The sequence below is a fragment of the Callorhinus ursinus genome, unplaced genomic scaffold (assembly GCF_003265705.2).
Source record: "Callorhinus ursinus isolate GAN/ISIS: 27379988/994484 unplaced genomic scaffold, GSC_fseal_2.0 scaffold27, whole genome shotgun sequence".
NCBI classification, from domain to species: Eukaryota; Metazoa; Chordata; class Mammalia; order Carnivora; family Otariidae; genus Callorhinus; species Callorhinus ursinus.
In genome coordinates, this window is record NW_027397089.1 from 20967705 (window position 1) to 20981082 (window position 13378).

At 36.6% G+C, this 13378-nt stretch overlaps 1 protein-coding gene across 2 annotated transcripts in view; it reads left to right on the forward strand.

Moving 5' to 3' along the window:
* Nucleotides 1-13378, forward strand: part of LRP6 (LDL receptor related protein 6) — a 166627-nt gene that overhangs the window by 135380 nt on the left and 17869 nt on the right. For both annotated transcript variants that reach the window (XM_025879866.2, XM_073877956.1), the window contains exons 16-17: nucleotides 2145-2354; nucleotides 4776-4901. In XM_025879866.2, the coding sequence (XP_025735651.1) occupies nucleotides 2145-2354; nucleotides 4776-4901 (336 nt within the window). The remainder of the gene's footprint in view (nucleotides 1-2144; nucleotides 2355-4775; nucleotides 4902-13378) is intronic.

Genomic DNA, 13378 nt, shown 5'->3' on the forward strand with positions numbered 1-13378 from the left:
TTCTTTCTTTCTTTCTTTCTTTCTTTCTTTCTTTCTTTCTTTCTTTCATTGAACTGGTTACTAGGTGAGTCCTTTCTCTCTGGAAACTTATATCTTGAGCTCTGGAAAGTTGGTTTTGGGTTTTTTTTTTTAAATGTTTCTTTAATGATTTGTTTCCTCATTCTGGAACTTTTACTCAGTTGTTGGATCATGACTATAACTGTATTTTTCTCACTATCCGTCTCTTTATCTTTTTGTTCTGCTTTCTGAGAGAGTTTTTCAAATTTATATTCCAGCCCTCTCTTTGGATTTTTTTCCAGGTATCATATTTTTAATTTCCAAGGACTCTTGTGTTCCGGGATGCCTTGCCCCCATCAAAACATCCTGTTCTTTAGGTTTTTGTTGCTATTGATTTCGGTTTTTTTTCTGCTTTTAATTCCATCTGTTTCTCTAAATTCTTTTATTCTGTTTGTTTTGGGCTTTGAATATAAAGTCGTTTTCTTTAAATATCTGGTGATCCTTAGTTGTCCGTATTTAATAGTGAGGCATTAAAATGCTGCCTTTCCCATTGCTGCTGCCTGTGAAGGAGTGGACATCTTATGGACACCTGGCTGTTTTCTAATGGGACTCCAAGGTGACACTATCTGAAGTTCTTTTCTCTTGGATACCTCAGGTTTTTTATTTGATTATTGTTGTTGGTGGTTTGTTTTTCCTATAGGAATATCTTCCAGTCTTCTGTAGGAGGATAAAAGCTGGCTGCTAATATTCTTGGAATCTAGTGGGAAAAGGGCACAACTTACATTGGAGAATCTCCCCAGTTAGAAAGTAGACTTTTCATTAATTCCCCTGTAAAATTCCATGTATGGCACTACCTCTTTGTCTGGTATGTTGAAATCTGGTTCAGCCTCTTTAGAAAGTCTATCTTCGTCTTCTAGTAAAGGAAGGGAGGAGACCCAGGAGCTGAGTAACTTCCTGTACTTCTTTTCAGTCAGTCCTTTGCTCTCAGCCCCAGCCATGTAACTCCTCCTTTTGCTCCGTCCTGAATTCCCTGCTGCTTCCAGTTTCTGAGCTAATTGATTTTGTTGTTGGCTTCCCCAGCTGCAGGCATTTAGCTTTCTCTGGGCTGCTGTGTCCCTGGTCTGCTCCAGCTCCTGAATTCTGTATCATTTTGTGCTCTACTGTCCTGTTTGCCCTTATGGATTATACCTTCATTTTCTACTACAATTTTAGGAAGGAGCCTAAGAAAACTTGTGTTTAACCCACCTGGGATCTGCATGATGACTTAGGCAGCGCCTTCTCATCTGGAATATCTCCCCATTTTTCTCCCTTTTTAAAACTTAGCTTTATGCTTGCCTCTTTCCTAGAATTTCCCCTGATATTTCTAAAATACGAACTAATGCCCTTCTTTGATTAAACTCTCATCATTTAAGAACATTGAATATGTTCTATAGATATTTGAAGGACTATTATGGGGAGCAGGGAGGGAATGAATATATATTTTTTCTTTTTGAATGAGGGAGAAACTATGGGGATGGAGAGAGTGGGGCACAGATTTCAACACACTGAATGAAAGAATTTTCTTATAGTTCAGCAGTAGAACAGTTGCCTGTTAAGAGTTAACATCCCATGTCTGGGATGTTGTAGAAAGAATTCTTATTTTGTGGTGAGGTTTGAACCAGGTAACCTTTGAATCAGTCATTTTTTCTGTGTTCTGAGTGGCCAGATGGAGTGTGAGTGGAGTGGTTCTTCACAGAGGCCTCAGGTATACTCAGCAAGTAGGGGAGGCCAAGAGCTCAGAGCTCCGGGCTCTATCCAAAGAAGTCCCATTTTTATCTGATTTATATGCTAAGGCTTTTCATAAAATGTAATTTGAGAAATGGACTCTGCTTTTAAAAAAATTTGAAAGTTACTCTGTCTTTTCCATGTTTCTGTGAACTAGACTATTTACTATGTATTGGGCACTTACTTTTGTTTGTACTTAAATGTCTAGTTTGTTCTCTGGTATGTATATATCTTCTCAGAATGATTTTTAATTTTTGTGATAGATACCTTATATTTTCCATTTCAGTACTTTTGTTGGAATCTAACTGGTATTTCATCAGTAGTTGCTGAATGTATGATTTGACCCACATGAATCATTTCTGTTGCATGTTCTCCTTTCCAAGGTGCCAACCGGATAGTATTAGAAGACTCTAATATCTTGCAGCCTGTGGGACTGACTGTGTTTGAAAACTGGCTATACTGGATTGATAAGCAGCAGCAGATGATTGAAAAAATTGACATGACAGGCCGAGAGGGTAGAACCAAAGTCCAGGCTCGAATTGCCCAGCTTAGTGACATTCATGCAGTGAAAGAGCTGAACCTTCAGGAATATAGTAAGTGCTGATGGCATACTGTTAATTGCAGGACTCATGTTTGTTATAAGAAATTAAGATAGAATTAAGATGTTCTTCTGTGTCTTCTTACCTTTTTAAAATTTTACCTTTTTTTTTTAAGATTTTATTTATTTGACAGAGAGAGACACAGCGAGAGAGGGAACACAAGCAGGGGGAGTGGGAGAGGGAGAAGCAGGCTTCCCACCGAACAGGGAGCCCAATGTGGGGCTCGATCCCAGGACCCTGGGATCATGACCTGAGCCGAAGGCAGACGCTTAACTAACTGAGCCACCCAGACATTCCTTCTTACCTTTTTCTTTAAAGATTTTCATACACTTTTAATTTTGCCATTTTTTAAACTCTGTGTTTTTAAAGCCTACATCAAACTCACCTGGGAGCTTTTTCAAATTAAACACCTTTTCCCCATAAAACAAAAGTGGGGGAAAGAAGTGGTCTGGCTCATTTTTAAAAATTTCCTCAGATACAACAAGGACTGCTTGTCATGCCTTCTTTCTCACCTTCAGCCCCTTTAAGAATACTGGTATAAAGTATATATATTTCTTTTGTTCCCTGTGTGCCCCCATAGTTTGAACAAAAGCAATAATTATATTTACATAATAATGAATATAGTTATCTTGGAATAACCTTATGAAGCAAAAACAAATTAAAAATTAGTGTGTTCAGAAGTTTTTGAAATGAACTTAGAAAAGACTGATTAACAAATGCTTGGTTTTCTTCCTCCTAGATAAATTTCTCAATTCTCAGCTTAGAAAAGTACCCATAAATTTTTTTTTAATTTACTGAAAGCTTTTAAATATGGCTTATCATCTTGCCTTAATTTCTTGTTAATATCAAAAGACTTCTAATAACAGTCACTACTATGGGTGTTGTGTGATTGTACCAGGAATGCTAATGTTAAATGAAATATTAAAGAGAGAACTATTGAACGTCTGAACTTCTCAACATGAGGCTTTCAAATCAAACTGGAGTATGAAAGGGGAGAATAATGGAATGAGAGCACCATTGCTTGTTCAGGTCTTCATTTTGTTGTCACTGTTCGTGAACTTAGAAGTTAGAGGCATTTGAGAATTAGAGTTAGAATTGTTGTCATTCTAAGTTAATGCATGTGACTCATGCTGAACATTTAATAGAAATAAGGCCTTAATTTCTAAGCTATTCAGTTGACAAATGAATATTTTATTGCAGAAAATCTCAATGGAGGTTTTCAGAATTTTAGGGGGATGTCTTTTTTTATAATTAAACACAAATATGGTTTTATATTTGGAAAAACATTTTTTTTCAAATTTCTAATAACATTAACAAGAGTGAGATTTTTGTTTATCAGAAGTGTCATGGGGGCACCTGGGTGGCTCAGTTGGTTAAGCATCTGCCTTCAGCTCAGGTCGTGATCTCAGGGTTCTGGATCAAGCCCTGTATCAGGCTTTCCACTCAGCAGCAAGTCTGCTTCTCCCTTTCCCTCTGTGATCTCTCTTACTTTCACGCTCTCGCAAATAAATAAAATCTTAAAAAAAACAAAAACTGTCATGGAATTAAAAGGTTGTGCTATATGTAGGTAGGTTGTATATTCTAGTGTAATATGACTGATGTCTGTTTTGGGACATCTGTGTAGTATAACCTGTCTGCTCAGTTACAGATAGCTGCCTCCCTGAGTCTCATCAACACACACTGAAGCAGGGCTGATGTGTTATTGAGAACACAGATAATAGATGGGTGGCTACATTAGATGCTGGTATTTTGATGACAGATGTCAAGTTGCTTATAACATAGGCTAAGTAGAAAATTCAGAGCAACTTCATTAAATCCAATTTGTAAAATAGACTTTGAAAAGTTGCCTAAGTTCGTATTTATTTAAATTTATCCCAAATTTAAGGAAATGAAACATTTGTAACATTGCAAGTTACCTTTTACAATTGACTAAGCAAATCATTTTGATTGGTTGCAGTCCATGTGAACTTAAGTTTTTTTCTTCTAACGTAACAACTCTGATTTTCCGTATTTCATTAAACTATAGTTTTTGAGTAAAATCATCTTTTAGAAAGGTAGAATTTCTGAGTTAAAATCTTTGGAAGACTTTTTATATTTTAAGTAGAATAATGTCCAGGTCTCTGCATTCTCCTTAGCAATGTTTCTAGTTTCAATAATCAATTTTTTATATATATAAATATTTAAAGACAGTGGTTAGATATAAATATTTTGCATTATTAAATTGTCCTCATTTTCTTGTAATTGTGTAGGGATACAGTGAGGAATTATATTGTTAGTGGGATTAAAGTCCAAGGTAATTTTACATTTAGTTTTTCTTGGTAATTCATAAATAATTGATTTTGACTAAGCTGTCCTTTCTTCCCTTCCTCCTTCCCTCCCTTCCTTTTCTTTCTTCTTCTTGTTTTTCTTTTTCAGGACAGCACCCTTGTGCTCAGGATAATGGTGGCTGTTCACATATTTGTCTTGTAAAAGGAGATGGTACTACAAGGTGCTCTTGCCCCATGCACTTGGTTCTGCTTCAAGATGAGCTATCATGTGGAGGTAAATATGTTATTTTCTTGTGCAGGTCCAAATGCCGATTAACATGTTCTATGACTTAATCTGGCATTCTGTGATTTGGCAATGAAATTGCTCTTTCTCCTAACTTGATTAGTCACTTATATTCCATTCATCTGCACTATCTTAGCCTTTTGGGTTATTCTGAGAGGGAATGCATCATGATATGTAACAGATGTAACCTAATCTTGGGACTAAGGTGGAGGTGCCCTTATTTTGGGGGAAATTAATTTTGTGAATGAATGTATTTCCTAATAATAAAGTAGCTTTTTTTCACCCCAGAGTGTATTAAAATGAATTAATTCTACCTCCTGTAATCTCCATCTACTGATCTAGATTCTACCAAGTTTACATATCATTGCAGGAAATGTATCCAGTGAAAAGAACATTCTTTTATTCACACCTATTGGTAGTTCCCTATTGTTTTTACTTATTTACCTAGCAAAAAAAAAAAAAAATTAATAGCACTCTAATAATGTAGTGAAATTGGTTCACTCACTCATGAGAGCATAACAAATCGGTATATTCCTTTGTTAAAGCATAGTGTGGTGCCTGTCAAATAAGTAAATAAAATCTTTTTTTTTTTAAGAATTTTTATTTATTGGGGTGCCTGAGTGGCTCAGTCGGTTAAGCGTCTGCCTTTGGCTCAGATAATTAAATGCCTGCCTTCAGCTCAGGTCATGATCCCAGGGTCCTGGGATTGAGCCCTGCGTTGGGCTCCCTGCTCAGCATGGACCCTGCTTCTCCCTCTGCCTCTGCTGCTCCCCCTACTTGTGCTCTTTATCTCTCTATCTGTCAAATAAATAAATAAAATCCTAAAAAAAAAAGATCTGGGGTGCCTGGGTGGCTCAGTCATTAAGCGTCTGCCTTCGGCTCAGGTCATGATCCCGGGGTTCCGGGATCGAGCTCCACGTTGGGCTCCCTGTTCAGCCGGGAGTCTGCTTCTCCCTCTCCCACTCCCCCTGCTTGTGTTCCCTCTCTCACTGTGTCTCTCTCTGTCAAATAAATAAAAATTTTTTTTGGTAATTTAACATTGATTTTACTGTGGAGATAAATGAAATACAGAATCTTAATTCATCTACCTGACCTTCAAGATGTGTTTTCATTTGAGCCTGCCTTACCTACTCATCTCCTTTTGTATCTCACTTTATTTTTGCTTGGCTATTTAGAGTTTGATGATTACTGTTGCATCTTCTGTTTTGTTTTGCCTCAGTGGACCTGTGGTATTTCAGAGATGTTTTTTTCTTTTTGCATGCCGTCCTAAATCTTTCTTATTTTTCAAGGAGCATCTCCTCATAATCTTTAAGTCTTAACTAGCTCTTATTGTTCTGCCCTTTCTCTGAATTGTAGCACTATTACCACAGTTTGCCTGATATGTAGTTCAGAGTGATGTTTTGTGTATATTCATGAGTCTCTGCCCATCATCCCCAGTCAAATTCAAAGCTCTATAAGGGCATGGACCATATATTTTACCTATTTTTATTCTCCACATGATCTGGTATAGTGCTGAATACATAATAGGCTCAAATTCCCTCTCTAAATAATATCTCAAATTCCCCATGTAAAATGTTCTCCTGTAATTTACAGTATTCTCTGTTTTAAAGATAAAAGGTTTGGGGTGCCTGGGTGCTTCATTTGTTTATGCATCCAACTCTTGGTTTCTGCTCAGGTCATGATCTCGTGGTCATGAGATTGAGCCCCACTTCAGACTCTGCACTCAGCGCCAAGTCTGCTTCAGATTCTCTTCTTCTCTCTCCCTCCCTTACCCGTTCACTCTCTCGCAAATAAATAAAATCTTTAAAAAAATGTTAAAAGGTTTTCTGATCCATAGTCATATTTAAAAAGTTATGTTATCTCATGAATTTACTAACAGGTTTTTAAAAGAATTCAGTGAGCCTGTGATATAGTAGTAAAGGCAATGGGCTAAAACTAGGGAGACTGTCCTTCTGGTCCCGTCTTTTATTTTTAATTATCCCTTGTTTTTAGGAAGCTCTGTGACCTTGGGCAGTCACTTAGCTTCTCTGAGCCTCAGTTTCCTCATTTGCAAAAACAAGGAAATTGGGCTTGAATGGCAATTCTCCGAGTGACCTCAGCAACTTTTATATTTTTAAAAATTATTGAGGACCCCAAACAGCTTTTGTTTGCATAAGTTATGTTTATCTAGATTCCGTGGTTAAAATTAAAACCAAGAACTTTAAAAAATATTTATTAAAAATAATAATAAACCCTTACATGTTCTCAAGTTAAACCTGTTAAGAAAGTTAACTATATTTTCTGAAACAAAATAATTTTGGTGAGAAATGTGACATTGTTTTTACCTTTTTGTAAATCTCTTCAGTGATGGCGGGATTCTCGTGTCTACTTCTGCATTCAGTCTGTTGTAGTATGTGGTTTTGGTTGAAATATGTAAGGAAATTTAGCCTCATACAGAAGTGTAGTTGGTGGAGAGCTATAGTAATAGACTTTTCAAATAATTATGCATATATATTGAATTCTATACCAGATATTACAATGGTAGTTTTCTGTAGGTTTAGTTGCCATGTGGAATTTGAAACCATATTTTTTCATAATCTCTTACATTAAAATCCATTGATCTATTTTGTGCTCTGAATGGATGGATATTTTCCCAGGCATGATTTTGTAACCTTACACCGTGGTCATTTGGAATACTAGAATTCCAGTCAGAAATTCTAGATCTTCAGATTTTAGACAGTATCAAAAACACATGTTTATATCACCACCAATCTCATTAGAAAAAACTTTTAAGTAGGGGGAATCTGTCAAACTTACAGTGTTGGATACAGGTTTTCCAAAATATAATTTCTGGTTGAAAGCTCCAGTTTATAATATGCTGCAAAAGTACAGTGTTATGATTTGCCATTGTTTTCTTTGAAGTAAAAGGCTTGCTAATTCATTTTTTATTTAAATTAATTAACATGTAATGTATTATTAGTTTCAGTGGTAGAGGTCAGTGATTCATCAGTCTTATATAATACTCTTATAAGATATGTGCTCACTACATCACTTGCCCTCCTTAATGTCCATCACCCAGTTACTCCATCCTCCCACCGCCTCCCCTCCAACAACTCTCAGGTTGTTTCCTATAATTAGGAGTCTTATGGTTTGTCTCCCTCTCTGATTTCATCTTGTTTTATTTTTCCCTTATTCCCCCATGATCCTCTGTTTTGTTTCTTATGTTCCACATATGAATCAGATCATATGATAATTATCTTTCTCTGATTGACTTATTTCACTTAGCACAATACCCTCTAGTTCCATCCATATCGTTGCAAATGGCAAGATTTCATTTTTTTTTAATGGCCTAGTAGTAGCCCATAGTATATATATACCACATCTTTATTCATCTGTCAGTGGACATATGGGCTCTTTCCATAGTTTGGCTATTGTGGACATTGCTGCTATAAACATTGGGGTGCACATGCCCCTTCAGATCACTACATTTGTATCTTTGGGGTAAATACCCAGTAGTGCAATTGCTGGATTGTAGGGTAGCTCTATTTTCAACTTTTTGAGGAAACTCCATACTGTTTTCCAGAGTGGCTGCACCAGGTTGCATTCCCACCAACGGTGTAGAAGGGTTCCTCTTTCTCCGCATCCTCACCAAAATCTGTTGTTTCCTGCCTTGTGAATTTTAGCCATTCTGACTAATGACAATTATCATTCTGACTAATGACTCTGACAATGAGGTTGTATCTCATTGTGGTTTTGATTTGTATTTCCCTGATGCTGAGTGATGTTGAACACTTTATCATGTGTCTGTTGGCCATTTGTATGTTTTTGGAGAAATGTCTGTTCATGTCTTCTGCCCATTTCTTTTGAGTTTGGTAAGTTCTTTATAGATTTTGGATACTAGCCCTTTATCTGATATGTTATTTGCAAATATCTTCCCCCATTCTGTTGACTGTCCTTTGGTTTTATCAACTGTTTCCTTTGCTGTGTAAAAGCTTTTTATCTTGATGAAGTTCCAGTAGTTCATTTCTGCCCTTGCTTCCCTTGCTGTTGGAGACATGTCTAGCAAGAAGCTACTGTGGCAGAAGCCACAGAGGTTGCTGTCTCTCTTCTCCTCTAGGATGTTGATGGATTCCTATCTCATATTTAAGTCTTTCCTCCATTTTGAGTCTATTTTTGTGTAAGATGTAAGGAAATGGTCCAGTTTCACTCTTCTGCATGTGGCTATCCAATTTTCCCAACACCATTTGTTGAAGAGACTGTCTTTTTTCCGTTGGACTTTCTTTCCTGCTTTGTCGAAGATTAGTTGATCATAGAGTTGAGGGTTGATTTCTGGCTTCTCTGTTCTGTTCCATTGATCTGTGTGTCTGTTTTTGTGCCAGAACCATACTGTCTTGATGATTACAGCTTTGTAATCGAGCTTGAAGTCCGGAATTGTGATGCCACCAGCTTTGCTTTTCTTTTTCAGCATTCCTTTGGCTATTCAGGGTCTTTTCTGGTTCCATCCAAATTTTATTTGTTCCAGCTCTGTGAAAAAAGTTGAAGGTATTTTGATAGGGATTGCATTAAATGTGTAGATGGCTCTGGGTAGGATAGACATTTTAACAGTATTTGTTCTTCAGTCCATGAGGATGGAACATTTTTCCATTCCTTTGTGTCTTCCTCAGTTTCTTTCATTTGTGTCCTATAGTTTTCTGAGTATAGATCCTTTGCCTTTTTGGTTAGATTTATTCCTAGGTATCTTATGGTTTTGGGTGCAGTTGTAAATAGGATCAACTCCTTAATTTCTCTTTCTTCTGTCTCATTGTTAGTGTAGAGAAATGCAGCTGATTTCTGTGCATTGATTTTATATCCTGCCACTTTGCTGAATTCCTGTATGAGTGTTAGCAATTTTGGGGTAGAGTCTTTTGGGTTTTTCACATAGAATATCATGTAGTCTGGGAAGAGTGAGAGTTTGACTTCTTTGCCAATTCAAATGCCTTTTATTTCTTTTTTGTTGTCTGATTGCTGAGGCTAGGACTTCTAGTACTCTGTTGAACAACAGTAGTGATAGTAGACATCCCTGCCTTGTTCCTGACCTTAGGGGGAAAGCTCTCATTGAGAATGGTATTTGCCATGGGCTTTTTGTATAGGGCTTTTATGGTATTGAGCTATGTTCCCTCTATCTCTACACTGTGAAGAGTTTTAATCAAGAAAGGATACTGTACTTTGCCAAATGCTTTTTTTGCATCTATTGAGAGTATCATATGGTTTTTGACTTTCTCTTATTAACGTAGTGTATCACATTGATTGGCGAATGTTGAACCACTTGCAGCCTAGGGATAAATCCCACTTCGTCGTGGTGAATAATTCTTTTAATGTACTGTTGGGTCCTTTTGCCTAGTATCTTGGTGAGAATTTTTGCATCCATGTTCTTCAGGGATATTGGCCTGTAATTCTCTTTTTTTGGTAGGGTCTTTGTCTGGCTTTGGGATCAAGGCAATGCTGGCATTATAGAACAAGTTTGGAAGTTTTACTTCCATTTCTATTATTTGGAATAGCTTCAGAAAAATAGGTATTAATTCTTCTATTTGGCAGAATTCCCCTGGAAAGCCATCTGGCCCTGGACTCTTGTTTTTGAGAGATTTTGATTACTGCTTCAATTTCCTTGCTGGTTATGGGTCTGTTAAGGTTTTCTATTTCTTCCTGTTTCCGTTTTGGTAGTTTATACATCTCTAGGAATGCATCCATTTCTTCCAGATTGCCAGTTTGTTGGTATATGATTGCTCATGATATGTTCTTATAATTGTATTACTTCGGTGTTGGGTGATCTCTCCTCTTTCATTCGTTATTTTTTTTATTTGGGTCCTTTCTTTTTTCTTTTTGTTAAGTCTGGCCAGGGGTTTATCAATTTTATTAAGTCTTTGAAAGAACTAGCTCCTAGTTTTGTTGATCTGTTCTACCATTCTTTTGGTTTCTATTTCATTTCTGCTCTAAACTTTATTATTTCTCTTCTCCTACTGGGTTTATTATTTTTTTAAGATTTTATTTATTTATTTTAGAGAGAGAGAATGAGAGAGAGAGAGAGCCCAAGAGGGGGTAGGGTCAGAGGGAGAAGCTGACTCCCTGCTGAGCAGGGAGCCCGATGTGGGACTCGATCCCTGGATTCTGGGATCATGACCTGAGCTGAAAGCAGTCGCTTAACCAACTGAGCCACCCAGGCGCCCCTCCTACTGGGTTTAGGCTTTATTTTCTGTTCTTTCTCCAGCTCCTTTGGGTGTGAGGTTAGGTTGTGTATTTGAGCCCTTTCTTGAGAAAGGCTTGTAGTGCTGTATACTTCCCTCTTAACTGCCTTTGCTGCATCTCCATCCCAAAGGTTTTGAACAGTTGTATTTTCATTTTCATTTGTTTCCATGAATTTTTAAAATTCTTCTTTAATCCCTATTTGACCCATTCATTCTTTAGTAGGATGCTCTTTAGCCTCCCTGTATTTGAGTTCTTTCCAAATTTCCTCTTGTGATTGAGTTCCATTTTCAAAGCATTGTGGTCCGAAAATACGCGGAGAATGATCCCAATCTTGTGGTACTGGTTGAGACCTGATTTGTGGCCTACTGTGTGATCTCTTATGGAGAATGTTCCATGGGCACTAGAGAAAAATGTGTATTCTGTTGCTTTCGGATGGAATGTTCTGAATATTTGAAGTCCATCTGGTCTAGTGTGTCATTCAAAGCCCTTGTTTCCTTGTTGATCTTCTGCTTAGACAACCTGTCCATTGCAGTAAAGTGGGGTGTTAAAGTCCCCTACTACTATTGTGTTATTATCAATGTGTTTCTTTAATTTTATTAATTGGTTTATATAATTAGCTGCTCCCATGTTAGGGGCATAAATATTTACAATTGTTAGATCTTCTTGTTGGATAGACCCTTTAATTATGATATAGTGTCCTTCCTCATCTCTTATTACAGTCTTTGGTTTAAAATCTAATTTATCTGATATAAGGATTGCCACCCACCTTTCTTTTGATGTCCATTAGCATGGTAAATGGTTTTCCACCCCCCGACTTTAAATCTGGAGATGTCTTTGGGCCTAAAATGAGTCTCTTGCAGACAACATATCAGTGGTGGTGCTTTTTTTCCAGTCTGATACCCTGTGTCTTTTGATTGGGGCATTTAGCCCATTTACATTCAGAGTAGCTATTAAAAAATATGAATTTAGTGCCATTGTATTACCTGTAAAGTCACTGTTTCTATATATTATTATATATATTATAATTCTTTTATTTCTCCAGAAGGAGATTCTCTAGTGTCTTTTATGCTTTTTTCAAGTCCAACTAGCGTCTTTATAATTGTCATTCTGAACTCCAGTTCCGACATCTTACTTATGTCCATACTGATTAGGTCCCTGGCAGTCGGTGTTGCCTCTTGTTTTCTTTTTTGAGGTGAGTTTTTCTGTCTTGTCATTCTGTCCAGAGAAGATTAGCTGAACAAGAGAACAAAATACTAAAATGGCAATGACAACCCCAGAGAAATACACACTAAACAAATCAGAAGAGACCCAAAACAGAAAAAAGAAAAAAATTAAATTTAAAAAAAATAGAATATAATCAGACAGATGAATAGCAATACACTGGATCCTGTGTATATTTTGGTCTGTTTGTTAGAAAACTAGGTCCAAAATTGTAAGGAAAGAAAAACTTATATATGTACAAAAATAAAATTAAATACAATTAAAGGATAGAATGTAACTATAAAAATGAAAGTTAAAAGACAAAAGAAAAAAAAAAAACAAGAAAGATTATAAACAGGTGAACAGAACAGAGCAATACACAATACACTATATCCTGAGTGTATTTTGGTTGGTTTGTTAGAAAAAAAATTACATCTCAAAATTGTAAAGAAAGAAAAGCTTATACACACACACACACACACACACACACACACACACACACACAAATAAAATTAAATACATTAAAAGGATAGAATGTAATTGTAGAGATAAAAATTTTGAAAAGACTTTAACAAAAATAAGAAAAGTTAAAAAAAAAAATATCACAGGTGAAGAGAACAGGTCCATACACTAGATTCTGGGTGTATTTTGGTCTGTTAGAAGAAACTGCATCCCAAAATTGTAAAGAAAGAAAAACTTATATACAGAAATTAAATACAACGAAAGGATAGAATATAACTATAAACATGAAAATTACAAAAGCGTTGATAAAATAAGAAATTGGTTGAAAAAGGAAAGAGACAAAAAAATTAAAATTGAAAGACTAAGGAATCATGGGGGAAAAAACATGAATTCTATATACTGTTTTCCCCTAGCGCTGTAGTTTTACAGTTGTATATGATGATTAATAAACTTGGATTAGCGAGATGTTTTTGTTGATCTTCTGGGGGAGAGGCCTATTGCGTTGATTCTCCGGTGTCTTTGTCCCAGGTGGAACTGCACCACCCTTGCCAGGGGGCCAGGCTAAGTAAGCAGCTCCAGATTGCTCTATGTGCCTTTTGTTCCCT